The 25,576-nt window shown below is 43.0% G+C and overlaps 1 protein-coding gene across 1 annotated transcript in view; it reads right to left on the minus strand.

The window, feature by feature from the left end:
• Slc9a4 (solute carrier family 9 member A4) overlaps positions 1-24,767 on the minus strand; it is a 51,803-nt gene extending 27,036 nt beyond the window's left edge. Inside the window, exons 1-4 of the mRNA XM_034521633.2 lie at positions 23,992-24,767; positions 19,917-20,380; positions 2,732-2,991; positions 54-271 (exon numbers count right to left, since the gene is read on the minus strand). Of these exons, the coding sequence (XP_034377524.1) occupies positions 54-271; positions 2,732-2,991; positions 19,917-20,380; positions 23,992-24,247 (1,198 nt within the window). The 5' untranslated portion in view covers positions 24,248-24,767. The remainder of the gene's footprint in view (positions 1-53; positions 272-2,731; positions 2,992-19,916; positions 20,381-23,991) is intronic.
• Positions 24,768-25,576: the final 809 nt, after the last annotated feature.

Consider the following 25,576-nt stretch of genomic DNA (forward strand, 5'->3'; position numbering starts at 1 on the left):
AGACTTGGGTTGGAAGCCAGTCCGCATTCTGTTGGGGCCCTGGTGTCTCTTACTGATTGCTCTCCAGATCTGGCAGAAGAGCAGAGTGAAGCAGATGAAAGCCCAGTTCCACTCGTGGTTTTTCCCAATGGTGGACACGCCCATGAAGATGAAGATCAAGGTCTCACTCACGCTGCTCAGCATCTTCATGAAGTACTTGATGGTCGTGTATGATGTCTGGGACACGTTCTCTTCCACGTACTTTTTCATGGTCACTGCACAAGCAGTGATGCTACAAGAGGGTCAGAGGCTTAGAGAGAAGCATCATTGCCACACCAGAGGCTGCCTGACGACAGCAAGGTTGTATATAGAGCCCCATCTCTGACTAGAGTCCATGTTTCATTATTCTCTTCTCAGGCTGTGGGCCACAGACTGTTGCCTCCCTCTTCAATCAGGTGTATGAACTAGCAAGTGTGGGTGTGGCATTCATAACACACACAGGCACACCATGCATCACACACACACACGCACACTGCACACACACCATATATCACACACATACACATACCACACCACACTCATAAACAGACACATCACACACCATACACACACCACACAATACAGTCACCCAACTCTCTCATACACACACACACTTACACCACACTGATAAAGACACACCCACACAGACACTGCCCGTACCATATATCATACACATACCACACACCACACATTACACACCACATACACACCACACACACATACAAACACATACCACACACCTACCATGCACACACATATAAACGCATACCATACACACCTACCACACACACATAGCACACACACAGCACACACACATCCAAGCATACACAAATGAATACCACACACCCCTACCACACTCACACATATACACATACCACACATCACACACATACCACACACATACAAACACATATCACTCACACACATAACACACACACCATACACACACCATACACATACAGTTATACACACACACTCATACACACACCTGCACATTACACTCAAACACACACACAACACATCACACACAACATATACACACCGCATATCACATACACACACACACCACACACATACAAACACACCTGTCACACTCACACACAGATACACACATATCATACACACCACACACACACATATACTCACCCACACCATACACACACCACACACACACTACACACATACACTAACTTATACAGGTACTCACACACACTCACACACCATATGTGCGTGCACACACATACACACACACTGGCAGGCCTTTCAAAATTTGTCTGGACCTCCCTTCCCTGACTGAGAGCTTTTTCAGCCCCAACTCAAGCTAGAAAATACTTGACTCTGCCTTAAACCCGAGTAAATCTACTTCATTCGGTGAATGGAGCACTAAGTATGCTCTCTTTTTAATTAAAAAAATTCCTTCCTCTGTGTCCTGAGTGCTATTATTACTCCATCCAGCTCCCAAACAGTATTTCTTACATAAATATTACTCAAATATTTCAAGTTTTTTCGTTTCTGCACCCATTTACCTAGGACAAAGTTAAAAAAGCCCCTTTCTTTGTCCTTGAAGTTGTGGTCATTTTAAGGTGAGAAAAAAAAAATAATGATGCCCTAAAGTCCATACTCTTATATTTACCCAGCAAAGGGATTTCTTTACAATTTCTGTACAATCAAAGCTTTCTGCCTGGAGAGTTGGCTATCAGGATGATGTCTGGAAGAAAACAAAACCAGATCTAACAAGCCAAGCTGAGAAGCTTCATTTCAGTTAGGGGTATGAGGTTGAACACCTAAACAGATATCTTCACTGGGACAAAGTACTGGGCGTTCACACTTACCTACTTAGCTTCACTCTCTCCTGGTGGCGTGGGTGTGGGGTGTGGTGTGTGGTGTGTGTGATGTGTGGTGTGTGGTATGTGGTATGGGTGTGGGGTAGGGGGTGTGAGTGTGGGTGTGGTTATGGTTGTGGGGTGTGGGGTGTAGGGTGTGGGGTGTGTGGTGTGTGGTATGGGTGTGGGGTAGGGGGTGTGGGGTTGGGGTGTGGCGAGTGTGGGATATGGGGTAGGGGCTGTGGGATGTCAGTGTGGAGTCTCAGTGTGGGGTCAGTGTGGGTGTGATGGGGTTGGTGGCTAATAATGACAGGCAGAGCCCAGAGTGGAAGTTCCTTCTGGCTTACTTCCCTTCTACTTTACAATTTATTACTGTTGTTACCACCACCACCACCACCACCATCATCATCATTATCATCGTCATCATCACTGAGACAGGGTCTCCCTCGCTGCCCTGGAACTCGATCTATAGACCAGGCCGGCCTTGAACTCACGGAGCTCCACCCTAACTCTGCTTACTGAGTGCTGGGATTAAAAGTATGCATCCCATGCCTGACTCTCAGCTTTATTTTTCCAGGAAGAGAAGAAACTGCTCAGATGGACTTTAAGCTTGAAGTGCTCCCAGCTCTGTTCGGCACCAGCTTCTCCTGAACATTTTAAATTGACATCCAGATTGCTAGACGTTCCTCAGGCAAATGTCAGGAGAGAACATTTGTTTGGCAAAGTACCAGGATCAGCTTTCAGAAAGTTAAGAAATCCTAAACCCACCAGTGCCTGGGGCGGGGGGTGGGGGGTGGGGGGGGGATAGCAGCAGGCTTTTCCCAGATACTCTGGCCAGCAGCTCCTAAAGCAGCCACACATTGCCACGTGACTCCGCAGGTTGTACTCACGCCAGGATTCCGGAGAGATAAAGCGTCTCCGCTGCTAAGTAAGACAGATAGCTGAACATGAAGACGATGAGGGGCTCGATCGCAGAGATGTTCTGAGTGAAACGTGTGATAAATGCGGAAATGAATCCAAAAATGATGCCGAAAAATACTCCCCCGCACCCCACGATGACGAATCTGGCACACCCGGCCAAAATGTCCACTGCTTCTATGTCCTCAAATTTATGCATCTTAGTGAAAGCAATTAGTATGTTGTATAAGACCTGGAGAAGTACAAATGAGAGAAACATAAAGTGGAAGTTGCAATATGTTACACGTGGATTCTCAACTTCGCATTCAATTAAAACAGAGTGCACTAATCAACGGCACAGATATCAACACAGGCACCCAAGCTTTAGATGCACAACTTGTTAGGACATATCCAGATTTACCGAAGAAGGGGGGAAGTGTTGAATTTCATAATTGAGCGCATGACAAATGTTTAAGGAGGCGAGAGTGTGAATTATCTCAATTTGATGATTACATATTGTATACATATTGAATGATTGTTTCACCCCATTCACAAGAGCAACTCTTCCACCAAAGGAAAGTGCTTATAAAAACGGAGCGCTCCCTGTGAGCCATTCTCTCCACCCTGCTTCCTGTTTTCAGTTAATAGTATTGCTTCTCTGCTTTGAACCTTACCTAGGACACTGTATCATAAACTCTGCAATGCCTTTCAGCTTTTCCCTTAAAGTGAACACAACATTAAGCCCCCTTAGTAGAGAAAGAGTGCAGAAGGAACACTGCAGGGGAAAGGTGCTTCTTCACCTTTCTCTGGGTCCCTCTGAGAGAAGTCAGCAATGTGGATAGGAGGACTTCCGGTGGAGCCTGAAGGAGTCACTGAAAAGAATTCCTTAGCAGCCTTGCTGCTTAAGCCTGCCGAAGAGCTTTCTGCAAGGGGCCCAGCAGGAGGTAGTGCTTGGGTCTAACCCAAGCAGCACATACTCTTCCTTCCCTGTGTCTTCTACTCTGACTTTACAGCACCGAGGTTTAAGCAAGCCAACTCAGGCTTGCCTCTTTTTTCTTTTTTTCTTTTTCTTTTTCTTTTTCTTTTTCTTTTTCTTTTTCTTTTTCTTTTTCTTTTTCTTTTTTCAGAAAGGGACATCTAATTTGTGCAGCCCCTCTTGGCGAGGCTCTAGCATAGCTGAGTCGGCCAGCTTCTCTGCTAATCACTGGTCTATACACATTTTCCCCAGTATGTCAGAACCCACGCAGGTTTTTACACACTGCTCAGCTTCTCCGGGCCTGGACTTCCTGCTTGTTCCTACTTTTACACTCTTCCTTATATAGACACTTGGGGAAACTAGAACCTCACACATGCTCGGCACGCAATCCACTATTGAGCATTTAGCTAGCATATCTCTAGCCCGTTTAAATTTTATTTTCTCTTATTTTATTTTGAGACAGGATTAATAAGCTTAATAAACTTATTAATAAGCTCTTAATAAGCTGCCCAATTCAGCCTTGAAATTCTATCGTCAAAGCAGGCTGTGATGGTTAATCTTCATCCTCAACCCCGTGGGACTTGGAATCACCATGGAAACTAATACCTAGGTGTGTCTGGGAGGGAGCCTTCTAGATTGAGTTAACTGAGGAGACCTAGCTGTGAGTCCAGGGCTGCATGAGAAGGAGAAAAGAACCATGGTGCCAGTGTGCATCCCTCTCAGCTTCCTGACGGCAGACGCAGAGTGATCATCTTGTCTCACGTTCCTGCCTCTGTGATGGTCTGTATGACCTCCAGCTGCAATAACCTCTTCCTCCCTTAAGCTGTCTCTTGTCAGATAATTGACCACAGAAAAGGGAAAAGAAATTAATTCATAGGCTTTTTAGACTTACATCCCTCCCACCTCTACATCCCTTATAGCAAGGGATACAGGTATCCACCAGCCAGCCAGGCTACCTCCATTCTTCATTGTAACCCAACAGCTTTTGGGTTCTGGCTTTGGCATCATCACCTGCGGGGCTTGCCAGAACTGCATGCTTCTTCTGCAGATACTGACAGCTCAGCTATGGTCCCCAGGCTGTATCGGCTGATCCTCCACGGATGGTTTGCCAATCCCGACCTCTCTGGGTCTTTTTCTAAGCCTTGCTGATGCTGATTTCTCACACAATTACTTGCCAATTAATGATTGTTTACCAACGATTGATTATTTTTTTAAAAAAATAATTTTATTATTAATTACGCGTGCATGTGTTTGTCTGGGCATGGTTGTGCATGTGTGAGTGCAACTGTGTGTGGAGTTGCATGAATGCTTTGCGTGTGTGTGTGTGTGTGTGTGTGCATGCACATGTGTGTGTGACTGTGTATGTGCAGAGAGAGAGACAGAGGCTTGCTGAGGATACTGAGAACCTAATTCAGGTCTTCTGCAAGAGCAGTATGTGCTCTTAACCACTGAGTCATCTCTGATCAGTCATGGCCGAGTAACCCTCCAGACTGCTATCTGACCACGTGGGTAATCATGAATAACTACACTGAAAACCATGCTCTCTTCCAGTCCCATTCTAAGGAGATCCTTACTTTGAGGAGAAGTTCCACTATGGGCAGAAATAGTAGCAAGTAGTCTATGGGGTAGATATCCTTTTCTGAGGACCCTGGAGTCACCATGTGCCTTGTTTCCTGGTATGCATGCATGTATGTATGCATAAATGTATATATTATGTATGGATATATGTGTGTATGTTTACTTATTCTGTTGCCTACATTTGTGTAAACGTTACAGCGTAGTCCTTAGATGTAGAATGTGAGCTGGCAGAGCCGGTGATTCTTCAAAGCAGCTCAAGTGTCTGTCACCAGACTGTTCAATACGCCTCATGGACGAAACCCTGCCGGAGAACAGAGACACAGGGAAAGTCCAGGTACACATTAGAGGGTGAGCATTGGTGGTTTGTGACTAATGTCACAAACAGTAGCCAGTAAGTTTAGCAAGATATAGAAGTGCTGAGAGATTGTAGCAAGGTTTTCTTTCTTTACCTAAAGAGAGGTTGTAACTCATTTGGAGGAGAAAAAGTTGGGGGATAACGGAGGAAGAAGAAATCCTGTGCACATTTGCTGGAGGTAATGCATGCACATTTGTATCTGCACACATACACGGATAAATGTAGCGAATTTCTGAAACAGGAAAATTACTTTTAAAGTGGGAGATTGGCTTAAAAACTTTTAAGCCAGATTTGCACGCATTTGTGTGTGTGCATGTGAATGTGTGTATACTAAAATCTAGAAATGTTGAGAAAGGAGAGTACAACAGATGACCTGCCTGTGAGCTCGCAATCCCTCCCACAGAGACACTATAAATCTGTCCTTCTTGTTCCTGTTTGTTCTGTCTGTGTAGCAGATCCTCAGTGTCTGTGTCTGTGGCACTCAGAGTCCCTCAGATTTCAGGCTGCAGAGAGGGAAACACCCCAGCCACCTATAATTAATCTCCTTCAGTTGTTCTCCAGTAAGGACTGAGGTGCTATGGCACTGAGGGCTGCCCCTTCCAGGAAGCAAATACTCTTCCTCAGTCTGATGGTCCCCAGGGGCTAGACAAACTCTGAAAAAGGCAGCAAGACAGCTCCAGCCAGTTTTCCTTCTGCCTTCTCTGTTTCGCTCTGATCACCCCGTATCTGGCCCTGAGGGCTATCCCTGCTCCTTGGCTTCCTGACATGGGAGCCTCCCTAGTAAACTCTCCACACATCTGACACCTTCTGTGTTCTTGATCTGTAGTTGAGCTAAACAATATCTATGGATGAATGCATGTACCAGCCAAATGTAATATATTTATAAAATTTATTAAGTATGCAAAATTTATTAAGGCCTGTTTGGGGAAGAGCTTTGCTGAGCATTCGAAGGTGGTATGTGATCCATGGTTTCTGAGTAAATTCAAAAAGAGAAACAAAAGACAAACAAACAAACAGAAAACCTGTGTGATTGTGATCTGACCCAGTGAATTCACTTAGCTTTGTATGGTTTTTAAGCTGACCATGGCGTGATCCACATGTGAGTCTTCAGAACTTCAGCTATTGCCCCTTTGGGCTGGATTCACAAAGGGGTGTAACAGGACCAGACGATGGCTCCACAATCCCATAAGAAGTAGGTTTGAATGAGGTAAAGTGGGGATGTTTATTTGACTCTCAAATCCAGAGGAAATCCAGAAAGCATGATTGAAGCTCAGAGATTTGTATATTGTGGCCTCAAACCCAAACTCTTATATAGCTTTCCAGACTACCAGTGGCTACATAGTCACCTGGGCCTATTTGGCCTCTGGATTCCAATGGTGGTGGGTGTAGGAAGATGTCCTGGCACTTTCAGAAGCTAAGTGGTCACATAACTAAGACTGCACTTATGCACACTCTGTACTACTCCATGAAAAAAAAAATCTTTACCTTTCAAAATAGCAATCTCTGGCTATCATTATAATGACAAAGAATGATTGTCTCTGGACTCATTTCAAATGTATCTATCTGTCCAGTGTGGACAAAGAAGTTAAATCTCAGGAAGATCCCTGACACATGAGAAATAAAACTCATTTGTCCCTCTTGACTTATTATCTCAAGGAAAGGGCCATGTGACTCTTGACAAACCCTCCCAGCCTCCCATGACTACAACCAAGGCCACCGTGAATAAAGTCCATTCACTCCCCCAAATCCCTCATGTGAGGACTAAAAACTTCAGCTGACACACGGAGGCTCTGAAGTGGAGAGCTGGTTCCAAATGCAAACATTTCTTCCTGTCTTATCAATTTTTTTCTGAACGACTGATTTCTACATGATACACAGCTGAAATGGGTGGCTTCTGGGCCATGCTAAATGCCCATAAAACAACCACTTTAATGAATATACAGAGACCATGAGCTGCAAGTGTGAGCTCAAATGAATCCTTCCTCCTTAGCACTAACCATCTCCAGGTTTAATTCTAGAAAGCGGCACCTACGCTATGACCTTGGTGAGTTCATGAAAGAGTGCTCTATTCTACTAGGGCTATGGATTCCTAACCATCTTCAGAAGCCATCATACCACCTGGTGACTGTACATGATCTTAGTGACCTTAGCTATATGAATTCTCTAGACTCTAATAAGCAGAAGTTTTAAGAATGGTTATCCTTGGGTTGATCTTCATCTTTGGGGAAAAGTGTTGGATGGATTCTTAACCTTTGGCATGATGCAAGCTGCAAGTTTTCTATCAAATCTGTTATAAGATTGAAAAAATGGGTCTGGAAAGATGGCTCAGTGGTCATGAGCATCTGTTGTTCTTGGAGAGGGCAAGGTTCAGTTCCCAGCACCTCATGGTGGCTCACAATCATCTGTGACTCTAGTTCCAAGCAATTTGTGAACACCATACATATAAGTAGTACACAGATACATGCAGGCAAAACACACATACATATAAAATACAATGTAAAATAAAACATTTTAAAATAAATACACCAAGACCTAAAAAGTTACTGATTTGTTCTACATTGTCATGAGTATTGGTCAAAAATGAGTGGTGAAATCTGCCAAATAATTGACTATATTTGTTAATAAACTCATGTGTTTTCTTTATGAGATGAATTCACAAACATCTTTCTGTGGTCATAATTTGTGTGCTTTTTATATGTTGTTAAATTTTACCATATTTTATTAATAACTTTTGGCCAGTAGTCATTATGGATATTGGTCTGCAGGTGTCTTTCTTTATTATATCTTTGCCTGATTTTGATGTTGGGATGAAGTTGGCTTCATAATAAGTTGAGAAATTGATCCTTTCTTCATTATATCAGAAAGAGTTTATAAGGAGTAGATATTCTTTCACCCTTTAGGTATAAACAAGGTATCATTTTTAAAATGATAAGTTATTAAGTATTACCCTTACCACTGCTGTCTTACTACTACTTCCTTTAACTTGATTCCAACTTCTTGTTACAGGCAGAGCCTTACATCATTGGTTCGGATCTTTCAATTCTTTAATAAAGAGGTTTGACTGCTACAAATGTTCCTTAAATCACACATCACATAAATTATGAATGCTGTATTATTGCTATTTTGTCAAAATGTTACTTAATTTTCTTCATAGTTTCTTTGAGCTACAGAGTTTGAAGAAATATACTGTCTAATTTCTAATTATTGGAATTTTTATTTTTGTTTGATTCCAGTGTGGGTGAGCACTGAAAACACTTTGGAAGGTCTGAAGGTTTCTAAATTTATGGAGGTTTTGTTATGGTTGATTGCAGTGGTCATTTTCCTTAAGGATGCACTTACAATAGAATGTTAGCTTTGGGTGGTCAGACATGGTGCTTATAAACAACTCAGCCAAGGTGGTTGGTAGAGTTTAGACTCTGCATGTCTTGCATGAATTTTTCTAGCTTATCCTATCACTTCCGAACACTGAGTTATTAGAATCCTCTACACTGCTTGAAGGGGAGTTATTGGCTATTTGTGGGCACTATCAATAGATACATACATGTGTGTGAGTTTGGGTATCCTTATGAAGTAACTTTTTCATCATAATGATATCCTCTTTAACTGTGCAACACTTCTATCGCTATAGCTATTTGACCTGGTGACTGTGTAACTGTCCCTGCATCCTTATGCTAGTTGCCTACATTTTTCATGACTTAGTATTAGGAAAGCTGATCAGAACAAGAAGAGAAATGAAAAGATCTACTGCAGTAGAGTCTAAATGAATGGCCACATATGTGCCTTGGGGAGTTCTGAAGTGACAGTCATCGGTACTGTTCGCCCTGAGTTTTTTTTCCTTTAATAGACACATTTTAGGACTGCACTTGCAGCCTTGTTGACATTGGTCATCACCAGTCTCACTGGACATGTTTGGAGTGTGGCAGTTTTGGGCAGAGAAGAATATTTCATTTTCAGGATGGATCACTTGCTTCCTGATATGAGACTACCCTCCCTATAGCACAGTAAACAGTAGTATTCAATATAGTAGATCCTGTATGGTTTCCTAAAGAGCTACTTTACAGTTAAAAGGAACAGGACCTTGAGTAACTACTATGAAGAAACAATCCCATTGCCCCCAAAGGTGCAAACATGCAGCCTAGTAACAGAGACTTGAACACAGGACCTATTAATCCCCTGGGGTTGGAATCCCTTAGCATTTGTTCATAAGCTCAGAAAACTGGGGCCAAGCTAACAAACTGCAAAGGTGTCAGAGGCTATATTGGGGAAGAGGGAAAACTGAGTGGTAGTTCACTTGAGGAATAGTCAATGAGTTTTTGGAACTCCTCTCCATCTAAAAGGAATGGACAGAATTCTGAGCTCCTGCACCAACTTGGAGCAAATGTCAGAAAAACTTTTAGGGACTAGTATCATCATCTCATCTCATCTCATGACACAAAGAGTCACTTAAAGCCTGCACTATGTCTTCAACTGTAAAAGCAAGAATCAACAGTGATCAGTCAATTTAAGTTCACTGAAGACTAGACCTGTGGTTTGTTTTTCTGAAAATGCCACGGTTGACATCTTGGAAGGAGCAGTGCCTGAAAAGAAACTGCTCAGTGGTGGTTTTATATGGACAGACAGATGACTGGATATGAAGAAGTAGATGGGTAGATTGGCAGATGGATGGATGGATGGATTGATGGATGAATGGACAGACAGATGTGCAGATGGATGGACGGATAGATAGATGGATGGATGGATGGATGGATGGATGGATGGATGGATGGATAATGGATGGACAATGGATGGACAGTTGGGTGGATGAATGAGAGGGACACAGAACTTTTGGCTCCACCTAAGACAAGTGAACTACATCATTAAGATAAGAGCATTACAGGATGAAGATATGGCTCATGGTTTAAGAGTACAAAGTACCATGCAGAAGACCTGAGTTCCATTCACAGAAACAAGGCCAGATGCTCACAGCCAACAATAACAATTCCAGCTTCGGGGGTATGATGGCTTCTTCTGGCTCTTGTAGGCACTTGCATTCGCAAGTATATTTGTACACGCGGCCACATAATTTTAAAAAAAATAAATTTATTTTATTTTACTCTGAAAAATCAAAGGGTAGACTATGCATTTTTGTGTTGAGGGGGAATTATTTCAAAATCCCCAGTATAGGAATCCCCATGTGTACTGACTGGTGTGTGTGTGTGTGTGTGTGTGTGTGTGTGTGTGTGTGTGTGTGTGTGAACTTGACACAAGCTGGAGTTATCACAGATAAAGGAGCCTCCCTTGAAGATTCCTCCATGAGATCCAGCTATAAGACATTCTCTCAATTAGTGATCAAGTGGGGAGGGCCCATTGTGGATAGTGTCATCCCTGGGCTGGTAGTCCTGGGTTCTGTAAGAAAGTAAACTAAGCAATCCAGGGGAAGCAATCTAGTAAGCAGCACCCCTACAAGGCCTACATCAACTCCTGTCTCCAAGTTCCTGCCCTGTGTGAGTTTCTGCCCTGACTTCCTTTGGTGATGAACAGCAATGTGGAAATGTAATCTGAATAAAACTCTTTCTTCCCAACTTGCTTCTTGGTCATGATGTTTTGTGCAGGAATACAAACCCTGTCTAATACACCATGTATAGGAAGCTTCCCTTTGAGTTGTTGGTTGGGCAAGTCCAAGAGACCCTACAAACAATATAGGCATTGCTGCAGCCCTTGGTTCCCTCCTAAGGAACCAAGTGTGTGTTAAAGACAACACACACTCCAGACACAGGACCCAGAAGACTCAAGCAAGAACTGATCTGGAAGCCTCCTCCCTAAGGACTATTTCTCATAGTATCTGAAGCTGCTATGCAAGCTGCCAAGATATGAAAGAAATCAGTAGTCCTACCCATGTGTAAACTCTGTGAGTCACAATAATGACTTGCATGGCAAGATATTCACAGAAATGAGATAGTGGTACATACACCTTTGGGTAACCAACAGCTGCCTAATTGAATGTAAGGCGTGCTTGATTCAAAGAAATTTATGCATAGTACTATAAACCAATTACCTGTGAATAGTAAAGCATGGACCCTAGAGGGAAACCTACTACTGATACTTTCCTAAACAAAAATAATTTCTAATTGCATTCTAAATTCCTATCCTTATACAGAGAAGTGCAGCTCTCGCCCCTCATCAATAAAACTTCCTTTTGCAGCAGATGTGATGACCATTATAGAAATTCAACACTAGTGAAATTAAAGAGAACAACTGACTATGAAATATTCAACTTCAACTGATACTTCCACAGCACAGCCCCAATACCAGAGACTTAGAGAACACCACAAAGCAAGAATCAGAGAAATTCTAGGAGCTGGAGGACTGGTCTTCTGAGAGACGGTGTCTTCTATGCACATCAGGGAAGCTGCACCCATGAAATCTCAACAATATGGTTGCTTAAACAAGTCTTTTGCCATAATAGTTGCTGACTCAAAGGAGGAGAAGCTCTCACAAGGTTCCACCACTAGATTAAAAGCTATAGACAATTCATGGCTTCAGAGAGAGAGAGAGAGAGAGAGAGAGAGAGAGAGAGAGAGAGAGAGAGAGAGAGAGAGAGAGAGAGAGAGAGAGAAGAGAGAGATGAGAGAGAGAGAGAGGGATGGATGGATTCGGTTTTCTTCAGGAATGATACCCTTCAAGGACTGTCCAATTCCAAGAGGTCAGTCCTGCACACAAATACATATAAACAACACTAAATACATTCAATAGGTTGCATACATGTATAAACACATATACACATATACACAATATATATACATCATATACATAATATATATACACACATGCCTATACATCACATACACAGACATATATAGACACATACATATACACCATACACATAGGAGGAAGTTATGAATTTGTGAGGGAACACAGGAATAGTAGCAGTGGAGAAGTAAAGATGAAGTAAATATAGTTTTCATGTACGAATTTCTCAAAAATTTTAGGTCAAATGTTTTAAGAAGTTGCCTTTGGTGATGCCTCAATTCTTCCTGTAGCATTAGTCTATTGCTTTCTGATTATCTTGGGCATGGTTTATGTTGCACTCTTCTCATGTGCTAGAGCTTGGTGCCAGTGTGGTACTGTGGAAAGGTGAAGAAATCTTTTAAAAGTAGGGTTTTTCAGAAGGTAATGAGGCCCACAGGGCACCTTTGGAAGGGATACACAGTCTTCATAGAGGAATTCTTTCACTCTCACTGAAAGCTTCTTAGGAACATACAGATTACCATATCTTAGAGACAAAGTCAAAGGCTTTCTTCCCCTTACATCATAGTCTAATGCTATACTGCAGGCTTGTACAACAAGTTCTACTAAGTGATGGCCATTTGCATAATTACCACAGAAGCCATAGGGAAAGAAAGTTCTTGTCCGTCAGTAACCCCTCCTCCCATAATCCACATCACGGGGCTTTTCACATGACACTAAGCATATTATTTCATATTGCAGCCCAGCGCGCCCAACTGAGATCATTGGCACAAGTGTTGGCAGAAGGTGGTCTATCAAATAACCACAAGACTAGGAAGTCCTCCTGGCTATATCTGGCATGCCAGGGTGTTCTCCCCAAGCAGGAATTTCCATGAAAATGTTACATAACATTCTAGGGAACCTTTGTGGCTGGGACGGGTTCTAAGAAAGTGCAGAATAGGCGGGCACATAGTTGTAGACTGTAGGTTGATTATAGCTTAGCAAGAACTCTGAAGGCTTCCGGTGTGGGGACTCAAGGCAGCATACAGAATAACTTGCTTTTGCATCAAAGGCAGTTAGTATAGTTGGTGGAGACTGAGGTCCTTAGTGGTATGGACCTGAGTTTTGCTTCTGAGTTTTCACCCTGGCTCTCATCATTCCCTAAAGAGTTAAAGGGCCATCGCTCTCCCACTTAGTGTTTCTCCTCCTCTGAATCCATTTCTACAGATTCTCAACTCCATCTCCCAACAGAGAAAGGGCAGCTTGCTTACTAGCTAGATTTTATTCCTTCTTTCCTACCCTTGGGGCTAAAGTGAATGCCCATCACCCCAAGGGGCTCATGAATGTCCCCTGATTAAAGAAATACCATTAAGTAAAATTCAAATCTCAGTTATTCCCTTCCTTCAAGCAGCAACAGATGCTCCAGATGAGCGTTTGTAGTCAATTTTGGGAAACTTTCATAAAATCACGGTTGAAGATCTCTATTTAATATTATGTTTTTCTAGCATTGCTGGGCTGGCCCTCGCTAAGGTTCAAGTCCTTCAGGTTGCTTATTGGTGAGCCTGTAACTCAGACAACAGATGTATAGGAAGCAATCTGTTACCCACTTATGGGGGACATGAGGATTAGAAATGTCTCCCCCAAGTTAGTAAAGCTGAAATACACTCCTAGGAACTTCAACTGGCTCCCTCGCTCATAACTCTGGATGCCTTTCCAGCCCTGCTGCTGGTTGCTCTCTCTCTCTCTCTCTCTCTCTCTCTCTCTCTCTCTCTCTCTCTCTCTCTCTCTCTCTCTCTCTCTCTCTCTCTCTCTCTCTGTCTCTCTCTCTCTCTCTCTCTCTCTGTCTCTCTCTCTCTCTCTCTCTCTCTCTCTCTCTCACACACACACACACACACATACACACACACACACCAGTACCATGTCTCATTGTCAGAGGACAAGCTTACTAAATAAAGCTCCAGTTGTTTGGCTGACAACACATTTATAAATGCTGGGTCCTTGTAGGTGGGTCTGACTCCAGTGCCTCTAGTGGTCTGGAAGTGCTCTGGGAAGGACTTGGGCCTTGGACACATCACAGACTCCTGAGCCAACCAACCAAGGGTTTACTGATCTGGTTGCCTTAGATTATATCTTTATGCCTTTGCCTGGTAGATACCAAGAAGGTTATATTTCTTGTATGGATCTTCTTCTGGGTTATGAGGATGAAGGGATATTTATCCATCACCTACCATGAGTCAGATATCCACAAGTTCAATTTTGTGGCCCCCACAGCTACCCTCTCAGGTTGGCTAAGTCCACCCCATCTCATCTATAAGGAAGCAATCTTGAGATCTCTGCTTACAAACTGTGACTTTATAAGTTTATATCTCCTCATACATCAACCCTCACATGGCTCCTTGCAAGAACTTGGTGAAACACATCTCAATAAACTCACCACACGCTGGAAAGTTCATGACTAAAGTACACTGAATTCAGATCATCTAGCCCTGACCCCAGCTCAGCATCCTGGCACACTACAGAATATTGAATATTTCCTCTCAAGAGCAGGGCCCTGACTGAGGAGATGGCTCCATGCTACTGCTCAATACTCAGAAATACTACCACAGCACACTGCATCAGCCCCTGAGGGCCCATGTCCGGTGTCTTTTACCCCGTGGTAATGTTACAGGGATAACCCTTGGAGACCTTTTACTTGCTCAGAGCTAAATGATGGGTTCTGTGGTGTCGATACCAAAGGGAATCAGCCGAGATAGAAATCAAGAAAACTACCAGGAATCCCTTCAGAGAAGTAAAGGATATGAGACAGACATGGAAAAAGAGAGGCAATGAACCCTAGGTGGGGTTGGGAAACTTAGGATCTAGAGCTAGACACATGATTGTGTATACAGAGAGGATGCAGTCACAGAGCAAAGGAGAAGCCAAAGGTGTCTACCACAAGCTTCTGGTAGTCCTCTCAGCTGAAGGAAATGGCTGGCTGATCCAAGCAAGCAAGGAGAGAGCCACTCTGTCTTCCGGATATTACACTGCACAAATTAGATTACACTCAATTAATACAGGATTGGTCTCACTGGGAGTTTGTCTTCATTTCATAAACGACAACCAAAAAAAAAAAAAAATTGAATACACAGAGATCTGCTAAGTCACCCTAGTGCTTACCTTAAAAACAAATGGCAAGAATGGGCCCAGGGGCCTTGACAGTTGAACCTATGGGAACTCTACCACAAACTACTGTATACTGTTATCTCATAGAGCAAGACATGATAGGATTCCTCACTCCATGATGTTCTATGAGGCTTAAGTGGGAAAAGTTGACAACACATTTATCAGTGAGATTGACTCAAACCAATGCTTAGAATGTATAGCTCAACTCCTTCCACCATAGCATCCCTTTAGGATGGTAAACTTAAAGCAAGAAGCCACAGTGCCTTGAAAAGGGAGGTGGGAAAGGACAGAGGAAGGCTGGAGAGGGTCAATGTGGGAGAAGCAGTATGATGAAGTGGTCCAGAGAAAGCAGAGGAAGGCTGCCTGGGTTCCGGTCTCAGCCCTGTCCTCTGACACTTTAGCTTTCCAGACAAGGTGGAGTAAGAGATGAGGAGAAGAGGTGGGGTGGATAAAAATATGAATATAATTACCTCTTGCTTGTCAAGCAAGCTGGTGTATGGTAATTAGAGATTGATGGAGATAGAAAAACACTACCCTACAGCCAATCAGGTGAGTCCATATTCAAAATAAGCTACCCAGCCATGGCAATCCAGAGTGCTCATGAGCTGATGTGAAAGCTGCAGACAGGAACTATTCAGTACCCTTTCCAGTCCAGGAACTCACTGTACTAAAAGCTGATTATAAATTCTCCATGGACCCTGTGAGCTTAACAATGTCTTTCTTCCAATTCTACAGCAAAAAGAGCCATGAGTGAACAGCCTTGCTTAAAGCCTTGCGTGGCGATCAAGACGCCAGCCATTTTCATACAAGGGAAAGAACAGCTGTGTCACAGACCTTGATAAGGTTTTCTCTGCCTTGCAGCTCAGAGTTGAAATTTCAATTGGCAAAAAGAAAAAAGGAAAGTGGATTGAAGGCACAGAGCTGGGCACCCAGGTCTGCTCTGTAACACAGGGTGTTCTAACCTCTCACGTCTGATTATCTTCATTTTTGAATGGACAGTATCTTTTCATACTTCATAATAATATCCGTGGATTTAATGACATAGCAAGTGCAAAGCTGGCCATCACAGGCCATCACAAAATTACGTGATGGAGTAATTCTGTCTCTGCTGCTAATGGGATCTTAACCATGGCACTCCGCTGGAGATCTTGGGGTAATTGGTTTTTTTTTTTTTTTTTTTTAGCAATATTAGAAATATGTTTTAGTTTTAAAAAGAAAGTTGTAGATATTCAAGTCGCACACTAGCACATCCTGATAAAATGATTCTTATAGAATAACTAAATAAGAATAACCTCTCTCTCTCTCTCTCTCTCTCTCTCTCTGTGTGTGTGTGTGTGTGTGTGTGTGTGTGTGTGTGTGTGTGTGTGTGTGTGTGTGTGTGATGAAATCCACCTTCATAGTAAATCTCCACAAATCTCCAGCAACATTTCCAGTGCACACTGCAGACCTGGGTGTGCACACCTATCTGGCTTGTGCTTCTGTTCTGTTTGTCAGATGTGGAAAGGTGTGTTCTAGTTAGCAATGCTATGACCTGAAAAATTCATCAAAAAGGAAGGACTGAGTGGGAGGGAAACCATGAGCTGAGATCCTGACGTGGTTGATTCTTGGTGAATCGGATATATGAATAAATCCAATTGTTCTAGAAGTAAGATCTGTACTGACATCACATGGAGTCCTAGACCACAGGCTACCTCTGGGTGACTCAGACTGCTGGGTTACTGTGACTGCTGCCCTTGGGAAGGCCTTTGGCTCAATGAAAGGGTGAGCTCAAAGCCCTTGGCTCAAAATACCATTGGACGGCAGAAAATACCAGTTGCTTTCAGATGCTTTCTAAATCTGACCCTGGGCTTCTCTGGTTTCACTTAGGGACCCAGTGGTGCTCCAGCACACACTTAACACTCACTGTGCTGTGGGAGACCAGAGATGACCATGTGGGCAACCTCACCAGAGCCAATACAACGGCAGCGTTGCCTGGCAGAGGTCACAACAGCAGACACTACAGTCACTCAGAAATTATAATCTTATTTTAAAATGATCATTCTTTAGAAACATCTATATGGAAGCAATTTAGCCTGAAGAAAGTCAAGCAAATGTCACCAGTGATGGAATCACCACCAGAAACCACAATATGGGGTTGGCTCTGGACAAGACAGCTAAAAAAAAAAAAAAAAAAAAAACCTCGGGGTGAGATCTGACCCTCTCCAGGCAGCAGCAAGCAAGAACTTGCTTTGGTCATAAATACAGATGATTTCTCAGCGAGAATTTCTGCATACCACATGATTGCGCTCCTGATAAAGAGGCCATGCGATCCAGGTAAATTTAAAAAAGTCAACCCTGCCTGTAGAAGCAGAAGCTGATAAAGTCTTTTTGGAAAAGCTTGGTGGCTTGAGGTCACCAAGTTCAATGTCATGTGTTACCTGGGCTTTTGGAAAAAATCCAAAGGTGTCCAGCCTAGCTACAAATTCTTATTTCTGCTGCTGCACCTTTAACAGCCGGAGCCAGATAACTCTCCTGGGCGTGCTAGTCTGTAAATTCTTCACACAATTCATACACATTTTCTCTGAGGACCAGAGTGATCTCAGCCTTCTGCCTGCTCTCTTTAGTTCCCCCAACCTGCACTCTTCAGTCTCTGAGCCTTATGTTTGTCCCTTCAATGTCTGCTGGTGTGTCCTTTTTTCTAGAGCAGTCTATGTGGTTTGGGGTATTATTTGGTGTCCCAATCCCCTGTACTAGGCTTATGCTTTCTGAAGACCTGCTCTTGAAGCTGTCTGTACCATTGCAGTGGTTAGGATGAGAATGGCTACCACAGGTTTGTGTGTTTGAATATTTGATCTCCAGTTGGTGGACCACTTTGGTAAAGATTAAGAGGTACAGCCTTGTCAGAGGAAGTATGTCACTGGTGTTAAACTTTGAGATCTCAAAAACTTGCGCAATTCCCAGCATGCTCTCTGTCTCCTACTTGAGAAACAAGATGTGAGCGCCCAGTTTCCTTTGCTCTGCTTTCATTTACTCTAACCCTACGAAACCACAAGCCCAACCAACCCTTTATTTTATTACATGCCAACAATAACAAAGAAACTATGATGCAGGTATCATGTCTTTGTCCATCTCCACAACTCTCAGTGATAACTTCTTATTTACCGATGGGGTCAACAGGAAGTAATTAAAACAGCCGCATGTATCAAGTTTTAAATCTACCCATTGCTTAACCAGGACACTTCATTACTAGTTAAAATATGATTTTAAAGTAGTCCCAAGTGAAAAAAAAAAAACCAGGGCCAGGAAGAAATAAGCATATTTATTGCAACATTATTTGTAAAAATTAACAACAATGAAAAAACAGAAACTACTAAATGACCATCCGTAGAGGAAATTGTGAAATAAATTATGTTACTTATTCTACAACAGCTGAGGAGACATGAAAGACCCTGAAGGGGCTACAGCTAAGCAGCACATATAGTGTGAGCTATCCTGAGGGCAGTATTTATTAGAACAATATGCATCTGCAGCTATGCAGCTATGCAGCTATGCAGCTGTGCAGGTGTGTATGTACATGCTAGGAAGCCTGGAAGGGAACAGGGCAAACAGGTTAAAGTGGAAGCTTCCTGTTTCTGCCTTATAATTTTATACTAGTCACCTCTTTCACACTGAAACCTATTCCAATGTTGCCTATGTGCAGGAATCTAAGTTTTAAAAGTGAAATGCCATAAACGTTGTATAAATGCCTTCTGGGCCAACAGGTGGTAAACGCTGTCATTTTAAGTGAAATTGATCAATGGACTTAGCTTGTCCTGAGGATTCCAGAAACCCAGGTGTGGACATTTCCAAAGTCATGGTGCTATGTCTTGCTCTTTCTAGCCTGTTCATCCTCTTCGGGGTTCTCTAGAGAATTTCTAAGCATTGACGTTTTCTGTAGGACGTAAGACTGACTGAGCACCGCATAATTCCTCTATCGTGTCTCAGTGACCAGAGGGATTTTATTTAACTTCATCTAGAAGTTCATTGTGTGTGTGTGTGTGTGTGTGTGTGTGTGTGTGTGTGTGTGTGTGTATTATACATTTATTAAAAACAAAAGAACTGTCTTGACCAACAGGAATACACATGGTGGTTATAAATAATAGTTTCTCCATGTTAAATACAGAAATATTCTTGAATTGGAACGTGAATTGAATTACGTATTTTCTACTCCTTTTCTCTCCTTTTTTTTTTTTTCCTTTTCTCTCCTTAAAGCAACTAATGAACAGTTAGATACACGTAGTGGATCTTTCGGAATGTTACCAGAATTCAGATCACAACCTTGACATGGAGATCCAAGGCAGCCCTGGCCTCTATGGCCCTGGATAAATCCTCTTATCCACACCGCAGATCCACCCCATCCACAAACATGAGCTGGACCACTCACCACGCTGATTCCGTCATTGAGCAGGGCCTCCCCGAAGATCATCATGTAAAGCTGTTCATTCACCCGTGCCTCCTCGAAAACAGCCAGCACGGCCACAGGGTCCACCGCCGAGATGAGGCTCCCAAAGAGCAGATTCTGTAGCAGGTTGATGTCACCAAGGCCAAAGGCCTTGATCTGACAGACGAAGTAGAGAGAGAGCCCAATGCCAAAGGCGTTGATCAGGGCCCCCAGGCCTGCCCACCATAGGATAGAGCCGATGTTTTCAAAGAAGGGTCTGGTGGGCATGAAGTAGCCGCTTTCCAACACAATAGGTGGGAGGAGGTAGAGGAAGTAAATGCTCGAATCCATCACCGGAGGCGATTTGTGGTGGGTGCCAAAAATGATGCCGCCCACCAGCGCTCCCACGAGGATGAGGAGGCAGCTCTCTGGCATGAGGTGCGGCAGCCTGTGGTAAAGATGGAAACCTGGGAACACAGAGGGTAGGACCGTAATCTGCCAATGAACAAGGCTGGGTCTAGCCCAGTTGGCCTAGCCCAACCTTCCTAATGCTACCCTTTAATGCAGTTCTTCGTGTGGTGGTGACCCCAATGATAAAATTATTTTTGCTGATGCTTCGTAACTGTAATTTTGCTACCGTCATTTTAATGTGAACATTAAAATCCATAATTGTTATGTTATGGAGGTTCGTCAGGAGGGATACGTCTTGACTTCATTACATATTTGATTTGGGGATGATTTTAGGTCAGTTTTTTAGAAAGCTGTTTTTATTGATGCTGATAAATTCTTCACGACTCACCGCATTCCACTGCGCAAGCGCAAGGCGAGGTTCTATGCCATGGTTTAAGGAGATGGGGTTTCCAACCCTGTGTATCTTACTCTTAGTTCCGCCTAAGATGTGGAAGGTACTCAAAGTACCCCATGGATTAAACTAAAGGTGATCATCGAGCATTCTATTGTCAAGATCAGCGTGCTGTTGAATTTAATGAGGTAGAAAGCCAGAGATGTAGATTATACTGCAACTCCAACTGTTGGCAAAGTTTAAACAGTGAGACGTGAATAATTGCGAAGAATGAAATAGCACAATATATGAGGTTGTACTGGCTGGTGTTGTGTCAACTTGACACAAGTAAAACTCATCAGAGAGGAAGGAGCCTCCGTTGAGGAAATGCCTCCATGAGATTTTCTCAATTAGTGATCAATATGGGGAGAGGGTTGTTCAGCCCATTATGGGTGAAGCCATCCCTGAGCTGGTGGTCCCGGTTTCTATAAGAAAGCAGGTGAGCAAGAGATGAGGAGCAAGCCAGTAAGCAGCATCCCTCCATGGTCTCTGCATCAGCTCCTGCTTCCAGGCTCCTGCCCTGTTTGAGTTCCTGTCCTGAGTTCCTTCAATAACAAACAGCAATATGGAGTGTAAGTCAAACGCTTTTTTTCTCCAACTTTGCTTTTCGGTCATGGTGTTCCATTGCAGCAATAGAAACCCTAACTTAGACAGAGGTGATATACACTACAAATACAAAGGCATCCGAACTCAGTGGTTCGCCATAGGGCTTCCAAAGCAGCATGGTGCCACAAGTGCATCCACCCTTCAATACAGCCAATCAAAATCCTTTGCCATCAGGTTCCCTTTTCCTGTCTTGTTCATCTCTTTCTCCTACCTGAATTGTCCTTTTTATTTGCCTTTATGTCCTGCTCAGAATTTGATGCTAAGCCTTTCCCAACCCCCCCACCAGAGGGATTAATGTCCGCCTCATAATTACCGGAACAATTTCTCTCTCCAATGCTTGTATAGTAACAATGATTCTAATCTACAACGTTTGTACATTACTTCCCTGCACTAGTCTATAAATTCTAAGTAGATGATCCATGTCGTTACATTGCTTAGCAAATACCCACAGCTCGGTCTGTGTGATAGCTGGCTGTAAAGGTGTACAACTGAATGAATGAACTAACTGGTCATCAGGGACGCTCTCATATGGACGTTAACTGGGTGCCCTGGGAAACGCTAAGATTCTCAGAGTTGGGTAACAAAATGAGAAGCATTGTAGGGAGGGGAACTTGGGGTGGGAATGGTCCTGGAAGACACTTCTCCCCCTCATTGAGAAATGATCCACCCGGCTTGAAACTGTGGATTGGGAAAATTGTTAAGTAGAAGTTGGAGGATGGTTTTGTCCCATAGAGTGGAGAGCTTGACTCCTAAATTAATTAAGGTAGATTTCTTTCCATACACTATGGGGAACCAGTGAACGTCTCCTTGGAAGATTTTACATTTAGCCGTATAAAAAGAAGATATGGGTCTCCCTCAGCACCATTTTGAACTTATGTTCTACACACAGACAGGTTGATGCAGTTGAGTATAATTATCGCCAAAGGATGTTACTCTCAGTGAGACTTCGCTGGTGGCAAGACCGGCTCAAGGCCTTCTAAAGCCCCTGATTCTCCATTTTCTCATCACAACCTCCTTGGCCTCCTTTTTTCTTCTTCACCGGCCTTATTTTTGCCTTTCAATTGGTGTTTATTTTAATCAAAATTAACTTCTAAATTATGCCACGGAGTAGAAGAGCCTGAGGTGTGTTTTTTCAGGCCTGTGTCTCACCATTCTGGCCTTGTTTCCTTGAACCCCGGTTCCCGGAAATGGATCCAGTGTCTACCCACCTTAAGGCAAAGTAAACCTGTGGGGGCTGTGGCCAGAACAGGCCACATGCTGGTCACATTGCAGTGAAAAAGACTTAATGCGTTTTACACTTTGAAACATCTGCCCACTTTCATGAATGCCAACAGAGTCACAGAGGCAGTTATTCAACTCTTGTAATTCCGATGCTTTAAAGGGGACATGGAAAGAAACAATGTCCCCAGAAGTAGAAGATTTCACTTCATTTCAATGCCCTTCTTCCAGATGGTTCCAGGAACACTTCCCATAATAGTCCAAGAAGAAAAATAACTCACAAAGTCAGAAGTGACTTTAACCATTTTTGTTCTATAATATCTGTGTAAGCTAACCACTTAGCAAACTGCCAAGAGATGTCTTCCACTAACCAGTTCCTTTCCATCTTAATGGTTTAGTAGCTTCAAATACATAGCTGCTTTAAAGAAGCCCCTGAGCACACCCATGGCCCTGCCCCATAGGAAGAAAGGAGTTACATGGGTAGACATGAGTCTTTAAACATTAACTATACTACACATGGCTCAATCTAAATTTCATATCTGTCATATGTATGTGTGTGAAAATGATAATGCTTGAAAGATTTTTACACCAATAAGACAATCTGTGTGCCCAAATTATCTAGTTTATCATAGAGGAGTCAAAGGCAATATTAGCTGCAGTAGTGGACAAAATTGTATAAATTTTCTACTTTGGACTAAGCTGTTTTAAGGAGACACAGGGCTGTAGATTAGTCATCAAACATGGACCACTACCATGGTTTTCCGCATGAAGAATACCTGACAAGAATGCAGTCCACTCATTTGAGCTCACTTCTGTTCACAAAAGAAGGCAGAGGTGGGCAGGAGCTCCATTTGAGTCAGGAGGAAAGCCACACTTACAAATATTGACTCAGTGTACCCCACAAGTCATTGCTAGTGTGTAAGAGTTGTCCGTGCTCACTTCCCCCTTGCTTCCTGTCATTAACAAGAAGCATGAGCCTCTTAGAAAGAATAAATAATTACAGCCATTAAAACATTACGGTTCTGTGGCTAGTAATGAATGAAGATTCATTATATATTCATTATATAAAAGAAGTGTTATGTAGTCTCCGGCATTTCCCGGATGCTGTACACTTCGCATTTTATATTGTTTTAAACATATAGCATGAGGTTTTTACATGATAGAGAAGACAATATGAAATATGCAGTCAAAACAATGCAAGACCAGGAAGTATGCATTTAAATTTTAAACACAATCCTGAAACATAATTAAACAGCCACATTTTCACTTGGCTTCAGGGAAATGTAATCTTAGTGCACTACAAGTAACAGTTACTGTCTATTTAACTCGCCGTCATCTGTCATGTAAGAGGTTTTCATACATGACAACTCAGGTAAGAAACAATCCTCCCTAGACATGTGCTTGAGGACTTACCTATCTTTGCAAGAGATGCGAGCAGTATCCAGAGGGTAACTTCATAAGGGATTTGAACATAGTCATAATCCAGTTCAAAAACAGATATCCCTTCCTCGGGGTCTGAGCTGGAAGCAGCAAACCGAGCATCAGGTGCCTGCTGTGCAGTGGGATTGGAGGACTCATTAACATACGATGATGCTTCCGAACATGTAAGGACCACCAGCAATAGCACGCAGTTCCACGAACTAAAAGCCATAAGCATCGCAGGACCCATGCCTGTGCGTCTTTTACTTCGCACCTGGTTCCTGATGTGTGCCACGCCTCTGCGGCAAGGTGAGTTTCCAGCTGCATTACCTGACCAAGAGGTAATTGATTTGCAATCCAGAAGTCATTCCCAAAGAAGTCCAGTGCGATGACTCTGCAGGTGCATCCTTTCAAATCTTCTTAAAATCTGCTGTGTTCAGGCAGCTCAGATCTGGGCTCAAAGGTGGGCTTCCAATGGGATCTACCTGTAGGACCTTCATCCGACTGTGAATTGAAGGGAAGTTGATAAAGAGAAATACCTCTTCATTCGAAGCGGTTTCCTCATGCACTGAACACTGGCTCCATCTTGTGAGTGTGAATTGGGAAGAGCATTCATTCCGTGAAACACTGAAGCCCTTTAATACGGAAAGGAATCCTTTCTGCCCTGTTGGATCCCAGGAAGGAGCCACTTGCTCTGTACCTGAGCCTCCCCACCTCCCGACTCTGTCTCACCTGTTTTGAACCGGGTCAAAGCTGCAGGTAGCTTTTGAACCACAGTTTAATTATTTGCTTTGATTTGACTTTTGTAATGAAATGCTTGCTCCGAAGGGTCTCGGCAGGCTACACTACTGACATCTAGTGGGCACCTGCAGCGTATCAGCCTTTGAGAGTTGATAAGGACAAGACGCTGACCTTGCAGTTAGCACTCAAACCAAAGTACTTTTGAGGATGAAGAGCTGTTAGTAATTGTGCCAGGCCATGAGAACGAAATAGGACTGCCCTCGAAGACCCATAAGACTGTCTTCACAGACAAGGGAGGAGGAAGTGGCAATGCAAGGAAGTTAATGAACACTTGATTTCCTGGCCAATAAATTATGGAAGAAACAAGGCCCCCGCTCTCTACAAGCTGCACAGAGAGGTTCTGCAAAGGGAAGAAACCAAAATGAGCTGCTTTGCGAATGCGTCTGAAAACCCAGTTGTAAAAAATGTTCTCAGATACTCAAAACTGTTAGCTAACCAACCATTTTTCCATTGTGGTCTAGCCATACAAAAGAAGTGTCTACACGAACTGTCTGTCTATGAGGTCCACAATGGATTTTGTCAACAGTTCTGTATGTGGAAGTGGGTAATCACATTCACCCCATGGAGCAGATAGAACAGTAAATAAAAATCAAGAAAAAGAAGAGGATAAGGAGAAGAAGGAGGAAAAAAAGGAGGGGGAGGAGGGAAGGGGAGGAACTTCAAAAGGCCCAAATTGCCTACAGATTTAATAAATATTTTTCTAGAAACAACTGAAACAAGGACGTTAAAAACAACTATCGAGCTTTGCTTGAGGCCACAATATCACTTTGAACTTTAC

Source organism: Arvicanthis niloticus, chromosome 17, assembly GCF_011762505.2.
Source record: "Arvicanthis niloticus isolate mArvNil1 chromosome 17, mArvNil1.pat.X, whole genome shotgun sequence".
Taxonomy (NCBI): domain Eukaryota; kingdom Metazoa; phylum Chordata; class Mammalia; order Rodentia; family Muridae; genus Arvicanthis; species Arvicanthis niloticus.